The 25,287-nt window shown below is 45.9% G+C and overlaps 1 protein-coding gene across 4 annotated transcripts in view; it reads left to right on the forward strand.

Annotated features, from left to right (window-relative positions):
• The window catches only part of LOC108927203 (regulator of G-protein signaling 3-like), a 77,455-nt gene extending 58,598 nt beyond the window's left edge, over positions 1-18,857 (forward strand). For 3 of the 4 annotated variants that reach the window (XM_018740325.2, XM_029253171.1, XM_029253173.1), the window contains 5 exons: positions 5,598-5,668; positions 14,039-14,140; positions 15,222-15,283; positions 16,490-16,656; positions 16,974-18,857. In XM_018740325.2, the coding sequence (XP_018595841.2) occupies positions 5,598-5,668; positions 14,039-14,140; positions 15,222-15,283; positions 16,490-16,656; positions 16,974-17,177 (606 nt within the window). In that variant the 3' untranslated portion in view covers positions 17,178-18,857. Of the gene's footprint in view, positions 1-5,597; positions 5,669-10,015; positions 10,138-14,038; positions 14,141-15,221; positions 15,284-16,489; positions 16,657-16,973 lie in introns of those variants that run through there. The other variant, XM_029253174.1, reaches the window with a different exon arrangement.
• The last annotated feature ends 6,430 nt before the right edge of the window (positions 18,858-25,287 follow it).

The following is a 25,287-nucleotide window of genomic DNA, read 5'->3' on the forward strand; positions in this document are numbered from 1 at the left end:
TCGCCATGCAAGGAGACAGAAGCTAGGCACCTCTACCTTGGTTGCCATGGTTATCTAAACAAAGTGGCCCAGCCTAACGTGCTGGGTGTTGTTAAGAGATGCTCTCGCCTCTTCTCTGCTTTGCACCTTGTTACCCACGTGCCATATAAGCACAAATGTTGACTGTAACATTTCTATCTCTAGTCACACTTACTCTGATTCTAGTTACTTTTTGTGTGCCAAGGGGGTCTTTTGGGGCCTGACAGAAGTACATTTGCTTTCACTTATGTCCTAGAAAAGAATGTTCCCGATTTCATGAGAAATGAATTTTAAGAAAGCTGTAGCCTGCAGATGTCTTTATTGGGTTTGCTCCCTGAGCAACAAGCTGTAGTTCTGCGCATGTCTGCATAGACAGCGATCCGGACGACTTCCTTTGAACCATGAGACCGTCCTTGTAGCACTTGTGGAAATAGGGAAATAGGGAAGTAGGGGAGCTTAGATGTGGACCTCAGACCCCAGACAGTGGACGTGAGGACGTGCAGCACAGCAAATCAGTAGCTGGTGTTTTCCACGCCATGTTTAGATATCGGGAATTAGAGTCCATTCCATGCTGTGTTTGATGTCTCCTTTCTTGCTCCATTCATTGTGAAGCCTGTCCCCTCTTTGTCCCAGAAGTGAGCATGGGACCTTCCTCAGTTCTGCCTCGGGGTACGGTTTACCCCCATTTTCTGCAGTCTCACTTCCTTCCTTGGAGAAATAGTCAGTTCCAGACAGTGCACTTCCTCTATTAATCCATGGGTTTTCCTCTTAACTTCATTATTTGTGCTGGGTTCCTGTAACCCAAACCAGCAGCTTCGTGGAATCAGTACTTCTGGGAACATGGCTTCTCCAGAGGCCAAACTGTGGACTGACCCCTTTGCGAGAACCTTTGGGTCTCCAGTGGCCTTGCATCCCTCTAGGAAGGTGGGCGCGAGAGAGGGAGGAAACCGGTCTCCTGAAACTGCCTGACTGCATTGTTGGAAAACATCCGGTGCCACAGGAAGGCCCATCAGAAGCAGGATGCAGCCATCTCCTGCAAGTGTAAAATAACACCCGGAGAAAAAACTTTTGAGGGGACGATTGAAATGTGCGCTTAAAAAATGTGAAGCTTTACAGCACTGTAATGCTGAATGCCCGGTATGTCAGGAACGTCTTCCGTATTAGTTCAACAAGTGATATTGTCTCTAGGCCATGGTCATTGCAACACTGAGGAAATGATCTTAGTCCTCATCAACCCACCAAATATGGAACAATCCCAGACGGCTTGTCCGGGAAAACATAGAACGATGCTGTTATTCTTCCGTTTCTGTGTATTTATTGGGAAGACTTATTCATTGTCGCAGTTCTCATAATGGAAACTTGGTTTGGGGCAACTGATGCTTGATTCATTGTGAAAGCTTTGCATGGAAGCTGTTATGGTAGCAGGAAGAGGATTAAGGTGAAGACTGTTGGTTTGCCTCCACTGAGAAGCCCCACTGAAGAATAACTCAAAACAGACCATCAGGTGAAACGTTCCTAGCAGCTATGCCAGTATTAACTACTATTTAGCTGACACCGTTGTCGAAGGCAACTTCTAGTGTTAGGACAACTAACACACTGACACAATAAGGTATTCTTACTGTATCAGTTCAAGTCAAGTAACCTGATCAAGGGTACTACAGTATGGGAAAGTGCTCAAACCCAGGTCCCTATCGGATGTTTAACAAGTAAGTTCCTTTGGAAAAACACACTGTATAGACAATACAGTAATATATACACTGCAGACATGTCTAAAAATCCAGGGTAAGTTCCTTGCTTTGTACAAGAACACTGTGTCTCTTGGGTTTCAAAAAACCTACAGATCAGTTTTGAAACTCCTGAAGGTCCTTTCCCTGAGCCAGTTTAGGTGGAATATCATTTTCAAACATATCTTTCTCCAAGGGTGGTCTTGTCTAAAGCTGAAAACCTCAGTGCTTAACCTGCTTACACCCCCTAGGACCCCTGCACAGAAGTCACAGGGTCTCTTGTGTCCCACCACAGAAGGTCCATCTTGAAATAGGGCAATCAGGATTCAGTGTCAGTCCTGGCTAAACTGAAAAGATGGGTGTATTGTTGGGGGGCCTCTACACGCCACCCCCACACATCCCCTGCTCTCAGCTGCCTTTCTCCCTGTTCTGGCTGTACAATGAGAGGAAACATCCGTTTGGCGCATTCACACAGTCCACGGCATGGAATGAAAACAGAGACCTTGTCAAGGAGATGCAACTGGGAGACTTGAATTGTCCCAAAAACACTTTTGTGTCTGGGGTGCTGGGGAACTGGAAGAAGATCCAAATTCTGACAGAAAACAGCTGGGGGGAGCCTATACTGAAAGGAGTGTGCACTCCCGGATGTGTACATTCACAGTTTCTGCACCTTCCCTTCTCAACAGCCAACCTGTTACTTTGGTTACATATAGAGATTTCAGAAAATTAGGAATTGAGAAGTGGTCAGAAGTGGACCACCCTCCCTCTTCTGGGTACAGACTCACATGGAGTAATCCATTCGTGCAGCAGGTGCTTTTTTTCCCCATGTGTTTTCGGTCAAGAAAGGTCATGCTTCATATTTTTAAAGCAGGGTCACTGAACAACTGTTTATGGCTCTGCTTGTGACTCCTCATTACCTCTCTTACTACTCTGTGTGTGTGTGTGTGTGTGTGTGTGTGTGTGTGGTAGCCCTGGGCCCTCCCCATCTTCCCCCTTTGGGAAATGGGATGGTTGACAGGCAGACTGCAGGCCACAGTATGGCCCTATGTCATGGGGGGTTAGGATGTCTCGCGCCCCCTCTACTTTAGCTCAGATTTCTACGTCACTTTGGAGAAAAGAGTCTGCTATGTGAATAAATAAAATAAATGTAAATATAGGGCTTTGGTCATGCTCTTACCCCCAGCCTCCGTCTGTAGACCTTGGCACATAGTGTATTATTCGGCTTCGGCACTGTTTGTGTAGATAGCCATCGCTGTTGCCATTGGGCCAGGGGATAATTTTAGCCTTCATTCGGCTATTGGGTACAAGAGCTCTCCGACGCGCTCTGTACGTTCACAGGGCATCCTAGAAATGAACAACGGTGATCCATATGTCTGAGAGGCAGTGGAAAAGGTTCATTCTCACTTTACTTACAGTAACTGAATGACGCAAAGGTGCAGACAGCAGGGAATAACAGAACTTCAACTCAAGTGTGTGCAAGTGCCTGAAAGTGTATAAGTCTGTGTGTGTGTGTGTGTGTGTGTGTGTGTGTGTGTGTGTGTGTGTGTGTGTGTGTGTGTCACAGCCTGACTGCTAGCACTGGCAAGTTTTAAGGAATGTTTAGCAAGTCAAATGCAGAAGTTTTAACACCCAGGAGGTTCCCTGCTGTTGTACCCCGGAGTCATGCACACCTGAATTGCTTCGGCTGAAGTGTAAAAATTGTCTGTGTTCAGCAGGTGCCCGTCTTCCTCTCAGAACAGGTGATTCAGGCAAGTGTAAGAACTGATCCTATGTGTGTACCACTTGTAGCAATAACAGGAAACTGAGATTAAATCTTTCAGGGGAAAAAAATTGCAACAGAAGAATGTATCATTAAAAAAAAAAATTGTCCATATCTGATTATGTTGCCACACGGTGGACTATCCAGTGAGGAAGACCTCTTACACATCTACCCAGGAAAGGGAGGAAACCAAAGTGGTCCTAGCTTCTCCGTGATTTGGAAAAGGGAAACAAGGCTTCCCGTTTCCTGGCTCTGGATGAAAAAACAGGGATTCCAGGGCCTTGAAGACATCTCGCATTCCTCTCCTCCCGCACTTCCGAGATCCGCATGCCAACACTGATGGTTTTTCCTGCTGTTGAGTTATTTTGCTGTTGGGGACTTTGGGCATGTCACCCTTTCATTGTTCTCATCATCAGCTGAGATGGAACGGTTAAGGTATGGAGCTTACTGGCCGCCCCTGTTCTGTGGATACTTTGATGTGCAGAGCCGGACCGTGTGACAGATTGGAGGCCCACGACGCCTCGTGACATGTCACTGACTGAGACCTCACTGTGTGGCTCCTTTCAAACCTTCGCTTTTGCTTCCTGTTCAGGGCTGGACCCATCTCAACTGTCTGGCTGCTCTAAAAATACACAGTCCCACCAGAAAAAAAAATGAAAGCATGGTCTCGGACGGTTCAAAGGCCACCCTTTGGCTCAGAAAATACGTGCCGTCACTCACCGCGTTTCTTTTAGTCATCTGTTCCCCTGCGCTTAGGTTGTGTGCCGGGTCCAGGTGACGCAGTATTTTTGTTCTCTCCGGGTGTTTTTATGGCCTCGTCCAAGCTGCCCGACATTGGTTCAGTGACACTTGGGAGCAAACAGACTTGAAAGAATTTTAGATTGGATACCTCCCCTCCCGGGAGGTCTCGGAGCGCCGACATTATTTCCGAATGTCTGTCCCCCACCCTTGTCTACTCTCCTCCCCCATAAAGCTCTTTGAACAGCACAGATTAGGGATGGAATTGAGAGCATGCAAGCGATTCTCATGCAGGCCCCTGCTTGGGTCATGTCATCAGATGCTTGGAGTCCGCACTTGAGGAACACCCATCATCGTGCCGGTGTTTTCACCGCGTCCAAACGGAGGTCATCGCTCCGTTTACCTAGAGTTTGATTGCTCTTTGATGGCTGTACAAAGACATTTACTTAAACATTCATTCATGTAGCACACGTTTGTCTCCAAAGCAACATAGAGTAATCAAAAGTAAATTTTCACAACAGGCAAAGAGCTATAGATGCAGACATGTGATTGCCAAACAGTTGGTTTGGTTCTCTCTTTTTCTGCCAGTGCACATTAATAGCTGCCCATAAAACTGATTTGCTCGTGAGAGATGATGAGGTGCAAATTTATGGAGCACATAGGAGAGTCTCAGAACGGTGGGTCCTAAACACACAGTACAGTGTTCATTGTTAATACTACCCAGACCAGGCTTTGTTAAGAAACACACAGCGGAGGTGCTTCAGATTCCTGTTGGGAAATATTGTTTTCAGCTGAAAAGGAGTCTTTTACAGGAACAATGTTCCTCACAGATACTCTTGAGAAGGGCATATATTGTATAGTGCTGATGACAGACATTCAGAGTACACACTGTGTGTACTTATTGGTCCGGTACGGGTGTGTGACTCTCTACACAATGGACCCATTATGCCCCAGTATGACACACACACCCCCCTGGGAACCACTACCTCCTCTTGGTTGGCCTTAGGTCAGTGGCCCTGGTGTAGCCCCTCCTGCCACTTCTCTGATCCGTTGACCAATCAGAGATGAGGGTGAGAGGAAGTGTAATGCAACACCTGACCCCCACAGAGCTAGGGCTGGAACCCCCCCTCATGGCTGATGTCAATAATATGACCAAGTGTATTAGTGTTACATGCATGTATAGTAGCTCCTACTTAAGGGAGGGTGTCACAGCCGCACAGGAAGTGAACGTCTTTCCCGTTGGGGTGGAGGACAAGCTCACGCTATCCCAACCATATTTTGACCACGACCGCAGTCAAGCCAAGTACAACTCTGACGCCGTATGACACAAATCCTTCTCCTTGTGTGTCCCCCCCCAGCTAAGCGGCGGATCTGACTGCAGCTGCGACGTCGGCCCCGACGGCACCAAGAAGAAGAAATCGAAGAACCTGTAAGTCCCCGTGGATCCCCATCACTCATCTTGTTTGTGTGTGTCTATATGGCTCTTCTGGAGGCGGGGGCACTGACTTCATTGTCGGTGCCACAACATGTTGAAAATAGCCCAGGGTAACTGGCGACTGGGTTTTGGTAGGATGGGGCTCTGCTGTAAGAAGCTGATTCATCTGCTGGATGATGGTACACGTTTCTACAGTTTTGCGCACTCAGGAAGATCGGTGTCACTCATATGGGGCGTTTTGCACTGGCACTTTGAACGAAACCTAAATGTCAGGCGCTTTGTGTGTGGAAAGAGTACAGTGCAGTGACACATGATGCTGCGTCCCCCTCTTCACCTCATAGCAAGCCATACGATGGCACACTCAGATTCACGTAACGCACTGATGGGGGGAGGTTGTGGAGCTCCAGGACTGGTGTGTCATCATCTTTCAGTGCTCCCTCTTGGGCAGAATCACTCATTTGGAACCTTCAGGTGTCCTGCTATCACAGCTGTACTTGAGCTGGACCCCACAGGTGTTCACAGGGCACGTTTACATCCTCACACACTCATCGCTCAATCACTGCATTCCTCTGACTCAGGGCCCTGATGGAATCAAACCCGCAGTCCTATTTCCTTTTGGAAGTGCTCTTCTTGAGATCAACTCGGTCGACCTGCATCGCGCATCGAATAGGAGAAGCACTGTAAGCGTTCACACAGCCTTGTCTCCGTCTTTCACACAGAATCCGCTTCTCCAGTTCACAGCTGCGCGTGAACTAAACAATTTGTGTTGTGACTTCGCCATTTTGGAAGAACGTTCAAATTGCGCAGTTGTTCGGTATGTTTGGAATGTCTTCTGCTTTAGCTGAAGTGCAGTCTGTCTGTACGAGATGGAGGGCGTACAGTGCCAGTCAAAAGTTTGAGTACACCTGGTGGAAACTGCTTTTTTCAAACAACTGACATTCTGCATCCAGGTCAGTAGAATTTGAACTGGTTTTCACTATCCTTCTTGGCCGCACAGCTTTGAAGTGTGTTTTGGGTTGGTATTTTTTTAAAGAATGAAGGAATGCCCGACATGCCGTAACCGTGATGGAATGTTATATGTTTGAAGTATCTTACAATGGACATGATGGATAACATTACCAAGGACTTGGTAAACATCACCAGCTAGTCACCTGCAGAGCAGCCCCACATCATTACACTGCCCCTTCGTGCTGAACAAGAGGGTACCACACAGGCACAACTCATGCGCTCACTCTCTACATTTTACAAGTACTCAGCAGCTGAGGCGCAAATATTTCAGATTTGGGCTCATCAGTTCATAAGACCCATGTCTGTTCTTAAGATGTCCAGTTTCAGTGTTTTTTGACCCAAGCAAGCCTGCTTTCTGGTGGTACTGTGCATTTACCTTTGCACAATTTATAAAGATATTTAAAACTGAGGTCGGTGGGGGTGTTGAGACACCAGGTGCGATGGAATGCAGAGAAGACCTAGGTGAATTGGTAAGGTGAACAAACATTGATCAGATGTGCTTTCAACAGGTAAATGTTGTGAAGGGTTGGATTCTTGATTGTTCGGGGACATCGTGGTCTCCACACATTGTGTTCCTGTGGAATTCCAAACGAAGCAGCTCTGGAGGCTCAGAGTTGAAGATAGCTTTCTTGTACCTTTTTTGTCCTGGGACAACTTGAAACTGAACTTTATCGTACAACATGACTTTTTTTTTAAAATTCCACTTCATCTTTATGCTTTTTTTTCTTGAAGTGTCTACCATCCTAAAAAACATGTTTTTTTAAAGCCTTTTTTATGTCCATCGATAGTGGAGTACACAACGAGGGGACCAGATGTTCTCTGTTTATGTTTGCAGCTGTAAATCAGCATCATGCATCCCACAGACACCCTAAAACATTCCACGGCCTCACGCAGGAACACGGGATGGCGATATAAGAGCACACATAGTCCAAGCTCAAAGAGCCGCCCTTAGTGCACAGACTAAATGAAATAACCATTGTGGTCAAAAGCTCACCATTGAAAACCCAAACAGTGATTTGGACTAACGTGTGATTTTCATCCCGAGGGCTTGGCCGTTATTTAGTCTGCGTCTGCACCGAACGTGTCAGATCTTGGTGTCGGCAGCTGCGTCGGGAGCGCTGCGGGATTACTGTTCTTAAGGCTGAGAAAGGCCAGCTGTAACTCAGCTTAGACAAGAACCGGCACCTCTGGACCTCTGGGCCGTCAGCGGCCAGGGGATTTTCATCCATGACGACTCTGTCCAGACACAACCCTTCTTGGTTTCACCTAATTCACTTTAGCAAATTTACCTTATTTACAAAATTGAATTTAAGTGGCCATTACAACTTAGTTGGGATATAGTGTACTTCGAAGGAATTACATTTGTTGTCATAAGCTTTTTCCAAGGCAATTTTAGTACTGTGACGATTGTTACTGATACATACTGTACATATTTTTCCATGGAATTATGTTATACTTTAATGAAAATCATGCTGGAAATGGTAGGAGCTGCGTATTTTGAGGAGAAAGGGAGATCAGTGTGTATGTAGATGGGAAAGTGGACCTGGGGTGGGCAAATAGAGAAGGGAAGTATGAGGAAACAACACTTGATCCAGCAACCTTCCAGTTCTATGTGCATGTCCCTCACACCCCCACCCCGCCCAGTACCCTCCAGTACTCCCCAGTACAGCCAGTCTTTGACAATTTCACAATGAAAGAAAGCAGTTTTTTTAAGCAGCCCAGCTTCAAATTGACTCACTGAAATCCAGACTTCAATGGCCCTCAATCCAGGGACACCTATGTCCAGCATTTTAAAGATCAATGTACCAAACTGGCTTTAGCATACACTTCTTTACACTTTACACTTCTTTACACTTCTCGCTAGTGAAGGATCAGATTTGAAAGATGGCAATAGTTTACAGTGAACAGGGACAGCAAGTGGCATAGCAGCTACAGATGTCACCTTGTGTTTGAAGGACTTGAGTTTGAATCCCTCCTGTCTTGCCCTGAGCTGATACAGTAAATATTAAGCAGCTGTAGAAATGCCTTTATGGTTGTCTTTGCACACAGTTCTAAGATTCATATACATGTCTAAAATTGAAAGTCATGTTGGAAAAGCATCAGCTTAATTGTTAAATAATAATAACCGTCCTGATCCAAAAGAGTTAATCGTCAGGGAAGGACCTCAAAGGGGTGTCTTTCTGCAAGACACCTGCAATGGGTCTGTTTTCAAACGCTCACGCGCATGTTCTTCATCACATTTAACTCGCCTGCAGAGGCCCATGTGAGTACAAAGCGTCTGTTTGCTAAGCAAATAAATGATCAGATAACAGCTACATGGGCCACAAATAGCAGGGGAAGGAACTCACTGAGGGGGGCTGGCAGAACGCCACCTCCTCTTCCTCTTCCACCGAGCCTCCAGAACGTGCCGAGGTGACACGGCTGCCTTCCGTCGTCACATCCTCTCTCATCTCCAGGTGTGCCGCTTGCCTCAGGTGAAGTCAGAACCGCCCCCCCCCCGAAACCCAAGAGACAAGGGGTTATTATGGCTGAAACTGTTACTCCCAGGTGTATGCACACCTGTTGTTTTGTTCTGAGACGTGAAATTAAATAAGGCCCAGTTTTTACATTTAAATAACAACCTAATTCACCTATTCTAGACTCATAAACTAACTTGCGCACCATACGAATTTTTTCAGTTTTTTTTAAGAAGGTGCAAAAATACCTGCTCTTTTTTAAAGCGATGATAATAAAAATAATCCCTCTGCTGTCAAGAACTGCTTGTGCATTGCAGGGTCACAGTGGTCCTATCATGTAAGCACAGGGTGTGAGGCAAGGTATGTCCTGGGTAGCACCCCAGTCCATCACAGAAACACATGTTTTTGCACTGTGGGAGGAAACCAGAGCACCTGAAGAAAACCTACATGAACACAGAACGAAGAGGCAAACTACATAAAGGCAGAGCTGGATTTGAACCATTATTGACACCCATAACTCAGCAGTTGTAAGGCACCAGCACTACTTGTAGCACCACTGTGTTGACTAATTGTAATAATAATAATAATAATAATAATAATAATAATAATAATTTCAAGCAAGTCTTCACTTTTCCTTTTGTCTTCAGGAATGTGGTTTCTTTCCTGCCCCCACTATTCCTCTTATCATTTTTAGTATTGTCTTTGTATTGAGGACCACCCATGTTTGGCCCTCTTTATGCCCTTTGCAGCTGGAGCCCTGTAGGGCTGTGGACAGTGTATTATTTTCACTTGGATCAAATGCCGCGCTCTGATTGGAGGAGGTCAGAGCCCACCCCCAGCCTCCCCCCCTTTGCGCTATAAAAGTCTGCAGCAGCGCTGCAGCTGGTCAGAAGGAATGTGACGGCCAGTGAGCCCTATGTGAGCACTGTGTACCGACGCTCTCTCTGGATCTCCCATGTTCCACGCCATGGTCGACTTCTCCGAGAAGTACCTAGAAAGGTAGGGACACCCGCTCCCCCAGGGTTGCTGAGACCTCGCTTCAGAGGATGGGTGGGGCGTGTGTATCTGTGAAAGTATATGTTTCTGGTGGTTTATGGCTGATGCAATGTCTTGTGGCTGATGGGTTCTAAGAGACCTGGAGAGCCAGTCCTGGTGTATTTACTGCAGTTTTGCTGTGCACGAGGAAGGCCTACATGGCAAAACCGATTTACTGCAGGAGAAGCACTGATTGCACACATGATCTCTTTTTGGGGAAAAGCATGTTCTCTTGCTCTTCCTCCCTTTGCGCTTAGGGATGCATGTGATCTGCTGCCCTTCTGTGAGAAGGGTTCAGGCCTCGGAACACGGTGCTTTACCTCGTCCTGCCTAGGGCCGTGTTTGATTACATGGGCACAACAAATTCCTTCAGCTCTGGAACTGGCAGGTGGGAACCAAGGAAAGAAGAGCAGAGCGAAGGCAGGGCTCAAGGAGGAGGTTTCCACCATGCATTTGGGTGGGTGATCTGAGACTCCCAGGGTCCTTTTCTCCAGGAGTGGCAGAAAGTTGTGTAAATGGGACCAAACTACGGTGAAATTGGCTGCAGTGGAGGGCGAACGAGAGCACAGCACTTTACAGTGAATGGCAGCTGCAATTCAGCTTTCATCCCTGCTTCTCATTGGCCGCTGTGTGTCAGCTGCCCCCTTGGGGGTCCCATCTCTGCTGAACAGGACCTCTTTCTGAATGACTTGCCCAGAGGCTCTAAATAGCGCAATGGATGCCTTCACTTAAGGAACGTTTGAGCCGGGACACTGTCGAGTATTGGGGAGAGCCAGGACTAGTCAGGGGTGACACATGTCTCACACAGCAAAGGGAGTGCTCTGTGAAAACTGGAAACTGGAAATGTCTCACTTCAACATTCACATTACTGGGACAGCTGGTAGTGTAGTGGTTAGGGCTGTTGTGTGGGGACCTAAAGGTTGCAGGTTTGATCCCTACCTCTTGCTGAAGTACCCTTGAGCAAGGTACTTACCCTAAATTGCTCTAGTAAAATTACCCACCTGTGTAAATAGTTGTAAGCTTGTGATAACCTTAACATTTGGAGAAAAGTGTTGGCTAAATGAATAAATGTAAATTCCCCCTTGATCAGGAGAGGGCAATTTGGAGCAGGTGGAGAAATCTGCATGGGCCATGCTGGTGGTCACGCTGGCCCGTAGCCCTCAGGTGCTCAGCCCATCCAAAGCAAAACCAGACGGCAAGCCTCTGACGTGTTTTGGACCGGGCTGTGGTCCGTGACATTGTGGCAGACCCGTGCAGAATGTGTCCTGCTCCCAGTGGTTGGTGTTGGGGGGGGGGCAACCAGAAGGCGGGGTCTAACTGCCTCATTCATCCCTCATTAGGGGCCTTGGGGCAGTCACAGAGCTGTCACCATATATCACGGCAGGGTGTTGGTTCGAGACCCCTTGAACAATACCTCCGCAGACAGGGCCGATCTCATGACTAATTCTAATAATTTTTAAAGTGCACACTTCATGTTTAAGCGCTCATTTGAAGAGCATAAAGAAGAATGCCAAGGTCAAGTCGACACTTTTATTGGATTACACTGGATTATTGTTGCTGATGAACACTGCACTAACCAGTTTTAAGTGGCCTTTCTGTAATTTTGGAAAAGAAATTTCAACACTGATAGCGCAAAGGAATGCGGCTGAGATAGCGGACATGCAGAGCGCTCAGAATTACAGGAGGGGGCTCTACAGAGCTAAAAATTTCCTTTACTTCTCTTCTCTACTTTGCAGCTATGCTTTTGGAGGGGGGGGAAGAAAAACTATGTCACATCTTTCCATTTAGCCAGATTTACACGCTTGTGTCGAAACCAGACTGAAATAATATGTGATTTTATTATAGGCTCAGAAATATTTTCCAGCCCTTGTAAAAGGGTCTTTTGAGATGGAGCGGGAGGTGAAACACCCCCACCACCCCCTCACTGCCATTGCTTAGCCCAAAGCAAAATCACAGGGGCTAAAAATAGTGAAAAAATACATTCCCGTCTTTATTTTTGCTTAAGGTTTTCTAAAATAAGTTTTTGTTACCCCACAAATTTATGACTGTTGTGACTGTAATACATCTACAGTCTGTTGACCTAGAAGCAGCATTTTTCCTCGCTGATTTACAAGCATGTTTTCCCAGAGGATGGATCACTCATCATCCTTCATCTCCGAAAACTGCATTTTTTTACCCTTTGTCCTCTTTTTGACTTAATTACGAATGGTTCTGAGAGGCCCTGTCAGCTGCAGACTATTTTGCTGAAAAAAAAAAAAAAGATGTTATTCGGGGTGTGTAATAATATTTTCTTGCGCTCTCGTCATCTTGTTTGGAAGAAAGGCTCTCTGAGGGGAAGGGATAAACATGGCTTTTCACAAGCAAATATTTAGCATTCCTTTCCGTTTAATTGCGACACTCCGAGCGTAACTTGGGCCTCGGAGGCGAGTGGAGAGAAGCCATGGAGGCATTCCTGTACACGCCGCGATGGCTCAGACTTGCTGACAAATATTTTATCATCTCGGCCCACCCTTGCCTATCCCATCCTGTCGCGATCCCAGTGTGTGAGGAAGCATTTGCAAGTCCGCGGTGGACGGCTCTTATTAGTGAAGAGACAACTTCTCCCCAGCAAGGCAAGAACACTTCTCAATGGCCAACAGTTGGAGTAGCAGTGAGAGCCACTTCCTTTGTTCTCAAAGGACCAGGGTGTAAATCCCACCTCCTGCTGTAGTACCTTTGATTGAGGTACAAACCCTAATTTGATAGGGTATAAATCAATTGCTGTGCAAATAGATGAAGAATTGTAAGTAGCTCAACATTATAAGATGCTTTGTAGAAAAGTGTCAGATAATTAAATATAAAATGAAGACATAAGCTGACTTTAGTGCTGCTACAAAACAGGCAGTAAAAGAATGATGGTAGGTAGTAAGCTGCAGATGCTGTGCGGATAAGGGTATGATCTTGTCACCCAAAGATTGCTAGTTCAAGTCCCAGAAGTTTCCCTCTAGTGATCCCTTTTCAGACACTACTTAACTTGAGCTCTTGCAGTAAATGATCCAGTTGTACAGATGGAGAAAAGCCATTGCTTTGAATGGAATTCTTGGCTGGTGTTTGTCTCATCCACACCCAGAGATGAGTGCTCCTCCTCCTCGTAGCGTGTTGCCCGGCCGGGTCATGATCAGCACCTGGCTGCATCCTGTCTGCAGCTCACAGGCAGGCAGCAGACACAAGGGGGCACTCTTCCACTCGTTGGCGCTCTGTGCCGTCCCCGTGGGGAGAGTGAGACTGGGGTCAGGGAGCCTCGGGGGACTGACATCTGTAGAAAGTAGCATCAAGGGAATGAAAGGGGGAAGTGCTCTGTATTTTGCAGTATTTCAGCCTCTCGAGGGGGTCCCTCCCTTCATCTCATTTCACTTCGGAGATACACATGTGTTTTGTAACGCTTTGTTAGTGTGTGTAGTAGTGGTTTGCTGCCTGGTGTCTTAAGTGACCACAGAACCAGAACCACACCATTCCCCTGGGCTGTGGTTTAACAGCTGCGCCCCCGCCCACACCTGTCCCCGGAGCTGTATCCCGCAGCGTGACCGGGGGGATACCGTGGCTCTGCCTCCATCCAGCTCACTTACAGCGAGCAGTAGACTCGTGCCGGGACTCGAATGCAGCTGTCGGCGTGTAGCGCACCACTCTGCACTGAGCCACCAGACATGGAAGTGTACGGAGACACATTCTCTTACAGATCGGAACTTTTATGGCTTGTTTTTCATGTTGGTCATGGTACACTGTGGATTCAGCGGTCCAGTGGCTGACCTTTTTCTGAGAAATTGCCCCGTTTTCTCATGTGTCCCTTTTGAGTGTCTGAATGTGTGTATGTGTGTATTCTCTCCAGGGCCAAAGACATGAAGAATCGCCTGGCCTTCCTGCGCAGGAGGAATGAATCCTCTGGAAGTGGTCCGGCCGGCAAGCTGGACAAAGCCATGAAGTCTGTCAAGTAAGTGTCTCTGATGACTGCCCCCCCCCCCTTGTTGGGTAAGGGAAGGGGAAACGACTGGAAGCGAGTCAGGGGGATCATCAGTCAGCATCCGTGGGGGCCCATTTGGTTTCATTTTGACTATCATTGTAAAACCGCAGCTTCTGCACCGCAGTTCTGTGGACGGAAAGAGATGTGTGAGCATGAGGTGGCGGGTGGCTCAGGAGCCACAACACGCCAACGTATATGTCACTTGACAACCTCCGTGATGTCAGAACATGGCCTTGACCTCTGCTAAACCTGGCAGAAGACTGCATCTTAGACCCAGACTAGACTTTCCATCCAGATCCTTTGAGGTCAAAAGTGAAGCTTTCTGAGCAGCTTCTTATACCCAGCTTGAGAGAAGGTTGAGGAACTGGACACTTTGGACTCAGCTGTCAGTTGATTTATGGATTTTGATCTTAGGATTTTTGGTTCAAACATTTCTGGAGCTTCCCTGTACAGAGCCTCCCTCCAAGTTGTTTCACGCTCTTAAAAATGACGTCATTTTATATAGCAAATATTGTTTTATGAAATATTCTCAATCAATTTGATATAAATTGATTTGCAAAGATGCAAACCTGCTTGTAATTAACGACATCTTGGCAATTTTGCACATGCTTACAGTTCACGGTGTACTAGAGCGAACATGGGGGGAAATGTAAACCAGATGCAAAAATAGACACAAAGAGGGAAGAGGAAGAATTCTATGTGTTGTGAGAGATGTTCAGCTTTGGAGCTGGAAAAAAGAGTCCCTATATGTCGTTAAACTGCACTGGATGAATAAAGCATGAGCCTTCGAAGGTAGGGGTGGCTGGGCGGTCCCAGCAGTCCCGCTGAGTCTCCACCCCTCTCCCCACCCCTTCCAGTTGGAGATATAATAAGGCACAGCATCGGGGCAGTCTGACACTCTGACACACACACAGAGGAGGTGGAGAGAGAGAGGAGAGACACTTCTCGCATTCACGCACGCAGAGCGTAGCTCACAGCTACGAATGGGTCACACAATGAGGAACCTGGCAGAGCTGGGCTTGTTAAAGAATCGCTCCGCTTTCATCTGCAGGCCCACCCCAGAAGAGGCACTAAAGTGGGGCGAGTCCTTGGACAAGCTGCTGGCCCACAAATGTAAGTTTCAAATTCTTTTACACTCGTGTTTTATCATTTTCCTGAACTGCTGCTATTTGCTTAGTCCGTTAGAAACACCATGCTCGTCCACGCCAATATTTGTACTTACAGCTGAACTGAAATTGTTTAAATCTGTATGAAATAGGGCTACACCGCTTCCAGAAGACAGAGATCAAAATCAGTTGTATACGTACTGTCCGTTTCGATTCCATTGAATGTGTAGCCATGCACACTCGACCTCTAAGAGACAGTGCTTTGCAGAGGAAAAGAAAGGTCCTTCATTTTTGTGCACTGGCCATGCATGCCTCTTCTGCTTGTTGCCCATTCAGTAACTGTTTGCCTATGGCTGGCTGCAGAGGGTGAATGGCAACTCTGTTCCACATTTGCGACTCCCTCCCACATTAATCCTCTTGGCGAATGCTTGTGCCGAAGTGGGAGAGACGCACAAACACACACAGGGAGATTATTGTCCCCTGAAAATCCTCCTTTTCACCTACTCCCACGTTGGAGTTCACGCGCAGCTGGGAAACCCTAACTGCGGATGCTGTCTAGCCTCATGCGATGACGCCAAGTACACCCGTTGACCTGCATACGCCGCGGCTGAACCGCAAGCAACGGCATCCTACCCTACCTCCTCCATCACCTCCCACCTTGTCACACTTCGCTGCTTTTTTGTCGTTCTTCCCTTTTGTCTCGTGTACACTGCTGCGCCTTTGTAGAGCACCACATCTGCGGCTCGTATCATGTGAACATAAAGGTGATGGCCGTCCTTGGTGTAGCCCCCTTTCACACTCTCTGCTCCCCTCAGTTCTTTTGTTCTGAGTGTTCAAAAGCCTCAAATCCATCACTGTACCATAAGCATGCCAATACAGCCCGACTTTGCCGGTGATGCCTGCGTACTCGCATCTCAGCAGCAGAAATGTACTTGTGTACTGAATGAATGAACGATCAATGATATGCGCACAAATGACACTTATGTAATGTGACGAAATAGTGGGCAGTCAACCTGTCTGTGGCACATGCGTTGCTCCTACATTTGGTGAAACCTTGCGGATGCCGTGTGACTCAGTCAAGAGCGTGCTATTTTCAGTCCTACCCTCGCACCATGCGATGTTACCATGGTTTCGTCATTCTCTCCAACAACGTGTAACCCTCCTCCTCCTCTTCTTTTCCTCTCCTACCCCCCCCCCCCCCACCCCCCTGCAGATGGCTTGGCTGCCTTCAAAGCATTTCTGCGAACGGAGTTCAGCGAAGAGAACCTGGAATTCTGGCTGGCATGTGAGGAGTACAAGAAGATCAAGTCGCAGTCCAAGATGGCTTCTAAAGCCAAGAAAATATTCGCAGAATACATTGCTATCCAGTCCTGTAAAGAGGTGAGCACAAATGTGAGAAGCTGGATACAACCCCCAAACTCAACATCAGTGTGAAGAAGTGAATATTCCACATCCAAACTGAAAAAAGATGTGCACTTATAATGCACATTTGTAATGATGGGGGTAGTGATGTAGGAATTCATTGTGAGCTTAAAATCACATGTGATGACTTTTGTGTGGGTCAGTGGTAGAAGAGTAGGAACTGGAGATGGCTAAGTTTTGGAGTACTCTTTAACAGCATACCATTTGGGTTTAACATAGCTCTGGAATGCATTCATAACCCCAAGTAATCTTAATGTTCCTGCTTCCACCCCCAGGTGAATCTGGACTCGTACACTAGGGAGCACACCAAGGACAACCTGCAAAGCAGCTCACGTTCCTGTTTTGATCTGGCTCAGAAGAGGATATATGGCCTCATGGAGAAGGACTCCTATCCCCGGTTCCTGCGCTCAGAACTGTACGTGGACCTCATCAACCAAAAGAAGCCCAACTCCATGTCGACGTCGTCCTCGTCATCGTAAGAGCAGCAAGCACAGAGAGACAGAGAAAAAGAACAGAGACTCGAGAAAGCAGGGAATCGAGTTCATTTAGTGTTTAGTTTCATTTCTCCATTCCGTCTCTGCAACGACTTGAGAGATGGGAGGCGCTTGGAGGGATGTTTACATGCAGATAGACTGAGACCCCCTTGTGTGGGGGTGAGGGTCTGGCGAGATTTGCCAAGACGGACTGCCCTGGGGCCCAGAACCCAGGTGGGAGCTGGAGGCCTCTGCCATCACTGTAAGCAGTTATTGTATTGTTATTTAATTTTTCCGGACATACTGGAGAAAGGACAGGGCTCCAAGAGGGGGCCCAGAGATAAATGGACAGTCCGGTACTGTGTGTTTCAATAGCCCAGCCATTCATCCTGTGGAACCCCTTAAATGCTGTTGGTACAACGAAGTTGCATTCTTTGCCGCTTTTTTTTACATTTCAAAATGCATTTCCCATCCTTTCCAAGTCATTTTAGTAGGCGATCCCTTGGATCAGTGAACTGGGGGATGTCCACCCTCTACCCAACCCTGATTTTCTGTCAATGCTTCCTTTCTTGGTTTTGTGAGGAGTCCTTCCTGTAACATTTGTCCAAAGAATACGGCGCTATATATATATATATAATGTATGTATGTATATGTGTGTGTGTGGGGACAGAGAGAAGAGAGATGTCAACGGACTAAACTGCAAAAGAAAAAAGACTAAACAGCAAAAGAAAATGGGAGTTTGTTGTGTTTGAATGTTTCCTCTTCCCAGTGGATCTTGGACAGATCTCCAAAGACTTTAATATGCTTCATACAGTACATGTTCTGTAAAGCCAATAAGCATTTCATTGTAGCTAGAGCTCGACTGGATGAGACAGTATTCTCAGGACATTATAGCACTCAACTATGAAGCTTGTGTTTGTGTCTTTAAAAATTTCTTTTATACTTTTTTTTTTTTTTTTTTTAAATCACTTTTTTGGTTAAAATAAAGTCTACACTCCATAAGTATACGGGGCAGTGTAAGTGAGAGTTTGCCCTTTTCAGTGGAAAGAAAGCGCTTTACCAGTACAGAGGCTTGCCTATTTATTTAGAGACCTTGCTGCAGAATGCTTCTTGCACTCAACTGAAAGTGACCGCACCCCCCCAAGTCCTCCAATGTCCTGATTTTAAGTGCAATACTGTTTTTTTTTTTTTTGGAATAAGTTTGTTTTTTTAATTTTATTTTGAGTTGGACAATGGACTGAGCTCTGTGTTACATTTTATTTGTTAAGAGCTGTTACAGATTCGGCTCAAGTGTCAGTTAACGGAGAAGCAAGTTATGGTTCTAACTGCGTGTGTTTCCCTGGCAGCAGGCAGCTGGGGGGTAAAGGTTGTAAATATTCTTAAGAAAAAGAGAAACAAAGAAAAAAAAAACAAATTTCATAATAATAACATGAAAATATGGTTGTAACTATGTAAATACGAGAGACTCAAAACTATAAAATAATGTGTATGTTTATAAATAAATGAGGTAGGGTTTCACTCTTCCTTGTCATTCACTGCTTGTTAGGAGTTTTATGAAATGTATTTTACCATTTTCACTGTTTACAGATAAATGCATCTCCTAAAATAGCAAGCAAAAGAAAGAAAAAGAATCGTTTGGTGTCATTGCAGAAGGACAATAAATCAACTGACTGGGATGGAAATTGACTGAAGTGTTTGTGTGTTCTTTGCTGCTCACTCATTGCATAGTTTACAGTGGCACCAGCTGAACTGAATTAATTTTTGTAGGTGTTTGGACAGGATAGAAACACGAGTCACCAGAACATTGTCAGATAGACCTAAGGACACTTCTGCACCGTGTCCCTGAATTCAGCCTGCTTTCCAAACACTATATATGTATATAATGTACAATTGCTTTCGTATTAAACATAGAAAATTCTGCAGTTTGTTTTTTCCCCACAGAAACACTTGGCCACTTTTTCAAAATGCATCATAACACTTTGTGTGCATGCATTCGTGTGTGTGTGTGTTAGATGCACAGTACACTGACATTGATGAAACTACTACACTTGGGTTCTACTGGAGCCTGGTAGATTCTCATGCCAAGAAGTGATCTGAGATACAAGCCAAAGGCTTTGACCACCTTTTCAATAACAAAGTGACCCCCTTGGACACAGCGCCCTCCCCGGAAGAGTACCCACTGTGTCCTAATTCTGTGTCCTGTCCGCTGTCACGTTTCCAGCTGGCTGTGTTGGCGAATGGTGGTGTCTGCTCTCTGAAGGAAAGGAGAAAAGTGTGGAAAAGACAGAATAAAAGAGAATAGATGGGGGTTAGAACACTCTGGTTGGTGGGTAGAGGATTGTGGGGGCAGGGTTCGGGAGGGAAGGGGAGGGGTCAGGGCACTGGGGGTGTGGGAAGACTGTTAGCTGGTTCAGATTTAAAAAAAAGACTAATCTCCTTTGCCAACTGCCATCTGTATCTCACCGCAGAAAAAGGCATCATTCATAACAGCAACATGAGCTCTCCTATCGCTCCTTCCGCTGCGTTCCTACGCCTTCCTGTCTCTGTTTTACCTCCTTTTGCGCCTCCCCTTTCAGCTTTTCTCTGCCAAACAGAGTGCAAGACGCAGAGGATGAGCATGCTGCCCGGAAATATCACCCCCTTGAGCAGCCCTCTGTCCTTGTCCCGGTCCTCCTTCTGTCATATCACAAAGTAACGGGCACGTGGCGAGAGCCACACGCGGACCACAGCTGCAGTAAACATGCCCATCCTCCAACATTTTTTTTAAATCCCTTTTAATCAGTGACATACAAACAGCCCTTTTTCTAATCACATTTCCATCACGTTTGCCATTTGGACTTGTTATGGAAAATGAGGAAAGTGAGGAGAAACATCTCAACACACAGTCATAAGGGGATTAAGTTTTACGTTGACATTTACATCATGCAAATACGAGATTTGGACAGTAATAACACTAACATGTCCTTGTTCAAGTGGACTAAAACCTTCGCTGAAATGTCATCTACAGATATGACTTGATTAATTCTGTTTCAGTTTTGCACTGTATCTCAACTGTGGTTCTTAAGAAGTCTACCCTTTTGTCTCAGGTGCTCTTTCAGATGAATAGCATCTTAACTTGATGAAGGCGTTGACTCGGATTAATTCAGAATGTAGGGGCTTTAAAACACAGGGTGATGTAGCGGAGGTGGGGGAAGGCATATGTCAACTCTATGGCTCCTATGGAAGCTCTGTTGGCGCATTTAATTTACCCCACCTACAGTCCCTGGTTTTCTTGTGTCTTCAGGCCTGGGGTGTAGGCATTAGAGGGAGAGGGTTTAGAGGAGGAGGACTCAAGATCTGTCAAGTGAATCAATTCTCATTACCATGGCAACAGGGCAGCTGGCTAGACAGCCTGGGGCCTATCACAACCAGCTGCCCCCACAACCCCCCTCAATCCTCCCCTGCCATTCCCACTCTTCTGGGGTGACATCAGGGGTCGTGGGTGTGGACATGGTTCTCGCCCTCCAGCCAAGAAACAGGAAGGGCAAACAGCAGGTGTCCTCCTAATTTTTCTTGAGATCACCCAAGTCTGAAGACGCAAAGGAGATGGTTCTCCATACGCTGAGCTGAACAACTCCATTACTGCAACAGTTGAGTTGACTGAAAACTTTCTCGTTCCCTTCAATATTTGTAGGACATTGTGATCCAACAGAACTACTTTGGCACAGTTCCCTTCAACTTCAAGGCATGTCATTTGACCCCGGTGGATGGGTTTCTACAGTAATGCGTGAGGGTGGGATTGGAGGAGTATGTTGGGAGCTAATCCCTGCAGCCCAGATGGGCATTTTGCTGATTACTGTGTTTACGAGCAGGAAGTGGAGCCATTACTGCGTGGCCCACGGACATATAAGGCTGTTCATGCCTGTTGCTGGCAGCCTTGTTGTTTCACTGTAAACAGCCTGCTGTGGTGCTGGAGAAGTTCTCTAAACATCAGGGGCCATTTATTTTAACAAGACTGGTTTGGGAAGAACAATAGAACTGGGAACACTAATGGTGAATCTCTCTTATGTTCCAATCACTGTTTCTCAGTGAGAGAAAAATTGAATGTACTTTAAAACTCCCCATGTCCTATAAACATTTCAAACCCTATAATGTTATCAGGTGGGAATCTTTTTTACATTTAAGATGTCAGAACATTTTGACTGAAGGTGAATCCAGCTGTCTGTTTTAATTTTTTACTGTCTGTTTTCATTCAGTTTATTCGACTGGATAAGCATCTTTTATTAGCAACATGCAAAATGTGGCATGCACAAAAAACATCTTGTTATGAATGTTCACTTTGAATGTGTATACATTAAATACTAATGAAGCTGCCTGATAATCTGTTTTTATCAATGAGATAATGAGGATTCATGTATGTGGTTGGAGAGTTATGGATGGATATGGATGTAAGGAGGATAATAAAGATATATCTAATCCCCTTAGCCTTGCTTGAGCATTATCTCTCAGACAGATTTACAGAGATCTCCAGCTAACATCATATAATCTACATGTAGAAAAACTTATTTTGTTCAATAAATTCAGCTTCTTTGTTCAATTTCATTCAGCTATTAATTTGGGTTTCAAGATTTCTTGCGAAGTAATGGTTTGTCATGAACATTTCTGCAATAGGTGATACTATAGGTAAGGATTACAAACTCAAAAGTTTGAGTGTCTTGCTCTGCCTTCAGGATGACTGTTAGGATGATTATATTTTCACATTTCAAACCGAGTCTGTAAAGGTCATGGCAAAAAAAATGTGCATAAATGTGACTGTACTGAAACTTTGATGGAAATGCTTCATTAGGACAAGAAATTCTGAAGAACGAGTATTATTCCATCATAAAACTGACATCCTTTAATAATTAAAGCATTCTTAATCCTTGTATGACTTTTATGGGTTGAACCCGTTTTTCAGATTTTGTTACCTTACAGTTCTCTCCTGTTACAACTGTAAAGTTCATTATCAGATTTACAGTGCATCACCTTAGCTGAAGTACCCGATGGTTCGCATACTCATTGCAGAGGTGCACTAGACATAGATACTTTCAGATTGACTATTGGATTTTGTAGCAAATTATACTTTGTTTGCTGCTTCACTGTACAGCTCTGATTTATATTATTCACTCAGTGGCTTGTTTTCTGGAGGTTCTCAGGAGATCCCAAAGAGAGCATGTAAGCTGCTTGTGGAGTTGTGCAGTAGGACACCGCAGAAGCAACTGCACACTGCACAGAGAAACAGAGGGTGAGAAAAGGATGTTACATGCAGACATTACGCTTTTCGTTATGACAAACTATATTTCCTCTTTTATCTCAGTTTCGTGTCCACTGCCTCCAGAAATCGACAATAACGTTACAAAGATGGGGCAGGCAGGCAAACTCGCTTATTTGAAAGCAACCTTCTGTCTGCTTTCTTGTGACATCAGCACCTCAGCGGAAGTGTGTCATCATTGGTGGTGCTTGTGTGAGACCGTTTTCTTATGCGTTGGGACAAAGAACATCCTGTGTAATGCACAGACAGGGCTCTATCACTCAGATCTACAAATTGGCTCGTGGGTGTAACTGTAAATTCCGAAAGGCACGCATCCAAATTAGAACTGACCTTGCAAAATACACACACACACACACACACACACACACACACTTTCTGAACCGCTTGTCCCACATGGGGTTGCGGGGAACCAGAGCCAACCCGGCAACACAGGGCGTAACGGGGAGGGGACACACCCAGGACAGGACGCCAGTCCGTCGCAAGGCACCCCAAGGGGGACTCGAACCCCTGACCCACTGGAGAGCAGGACCTGGTCCAACCCACTGCGCCACCGCACCCCCTGAATCTTGCAAAATATTGCACCTGAAACCTGCACAAGCCCCCCGAATAAAGAAGCAAGGGTGGCTTAACTCACTAAGCTGAAGAACTGAGTTCTCTGTCGAAGGAACAAATGGCACGTGTGCCTTGACTCCAGCGACTTTGAAGAAATGGACTCATATATGTGGTCAGTGAGGTACACCCGATACACCAAAAGTTGAATCTGTCTAACATGAAATGGCTTGTTGATAAAAGAGGCCACTAAAGGTTATTTTATATTTACAAATGAAGCCCATTCATTTTTTGAAAACGCCCTTTTGTGTTTGTTGAGTTATACATTGCTTTGGATAAAAGTGTCTGCTAAATGAATACAGTAGTCCCCCCTTATTAGTGGGGATTTTGTTCCAAGACCCCCAGGGGATGCTTGAAACCACAGATAGCACACACACACATTTTCTGAACCGCTTGTCCCATACAGGGTTGCAGGGAACCAGAGCCTACCTGGCAACACAGGGCAGAAGGCCGGAGGGGGTGGGGACACACCCAGGACGGGACGCCAGTCCATCGCAAGGCACCCCAGTCTATCGCAAGGCACCCCAAGCGGGACTTGAACCCCATACCCACTAGAGAACAGGACCTGGTCCAACCCACTGCGCCACCGCACCCCCACCATGGATAGTACTGAACCCTATATATACTATACAGAAGAAGAAGAAAGAAAACGAAGGACTAATGCCCAGGTCCTCATGAGTATTAATTTTTGTAAGAAAATTTTTTTATTTAAAAAAAAAAAAACATAAAAACAAAAAGGTTTCTTGAACACAAGCACTGCGATACCACGACAGTTGACCTGATAACCCAGACAACTATTAAATGAGTAACGGAAGGGTAGCGTATACAGCATGGATACACTGGGCAAAGGGATGATTCACATCCCGGGCAGGATGGGGCGAGATTTCGTCACTCTACCCAGAACAGTGGCAATTTAAAGCGCACACACACACACACACACACACACACACACACACACACACACACACACACACACACACACACACACACACACAGTCTGAAGCCATTTGTCCCAAGCAGGGCCACGGCAAACTGGAGCCTAACCCAGCAACGCAGGGCACAGGGCTGGAGAGGGAGGGAACACACCCAGGACAGAACGCCAGTCCACCGCAAGGCACCCCAACCGGGACTCAAACCCCAGACCCACTGCAGAGCAGGCCCTAGCCAAGCCCACTGCCCCCCCAATGTAAAACATGGATTGTTTATTTCTGGTATTTTCCATTTAATGCTTTTGGACCACAGTTGACCTCAGGTAATGGAAACCATGGAAAGCAAACCCACGGATAAGGGGAGACTACAATATGTAAAATGACTGAATTTTGAAGAAAATACTTTGTTGGCTGTTTAGATTTTCAAGCTTGATTCTGCTTAGGGAGTATGGTTCAGATACAGAGCAGCTGGCACAGGCAGACCTTTCAAAATACACAGAATAGGATCTGGAGCTAGTCATATATTTAAAGGTACAAATATTAGGCCAGGAAGGCAGCTTGGATATAGAGTATTCCTCTATAAATGCCACCATATCAAAAGTCAGATAAAATCTAAAAAAAAAGAGTTTTTGTTCCTTTTTTACTCTTAGGATAGGAGAAGGTCATATGTTATTAATCCTGTAGGGAATTTCACAAATCTTGTGACAGGTGTTAATTTTTTGAATTTCGTGTGATGGCTGTTGAACAGCAGTATGGTGATCTCATGAGTAGATGTGACAATAAATAGGCTGATGTCCTCATACCGAGTGAAGCTGTGGTTCTCATTGCTGCTTTACCAAGAAAATTTCTCTACAGCTATGCTATGAGTGCTTTCATACTTGTCCTGACATGCATGAAGCACACAGAAAAATGCTCACCTCCTGAATTTCTTAGCAGCGTAACTGTGACTCACTGTGATGTTGCTATGATAACAGGCGATGTCGCCTCTGTGGTGACAGGATAGGGGGGCATGAGTCAATGTATGCCATGCGATACGTGATGTCAGGCTGTACTGATTCCTATCACTAACAAGTTGGCAAGAGAAATGGCAGAGTGGCGCGGCTGGAGGGTGTTGCATGAGATGAGATATCTAAACATTCATCTGGAGGAAGTAGGATTGCCCCGTTATTGAAAAGGTTGCAGTGACCACGAACTGTGATATCAGGAAGGCTGGTGGCTCCCCTGAGAAGGGGGAAAAAAAAGAAAAGCATCACCCTCTCCATCTGTCAGCAAAGCAGGATGCTTGTTG

The sequence above is a fragment of the Scleropages formosus genome, chromosome 6 (assembly GCF_900964775.1).
Source record: "Scleropages formosus chromosome 6, fSclFor1.1, whole genome shotgun sequence".
NCBI classification, from domain to species: Eukaryota; Metazoa; Chordata; class Actinopteri; order Osteoglossiformes; family Osteoglossidae; genus Scleropages; species Scleropages formosus.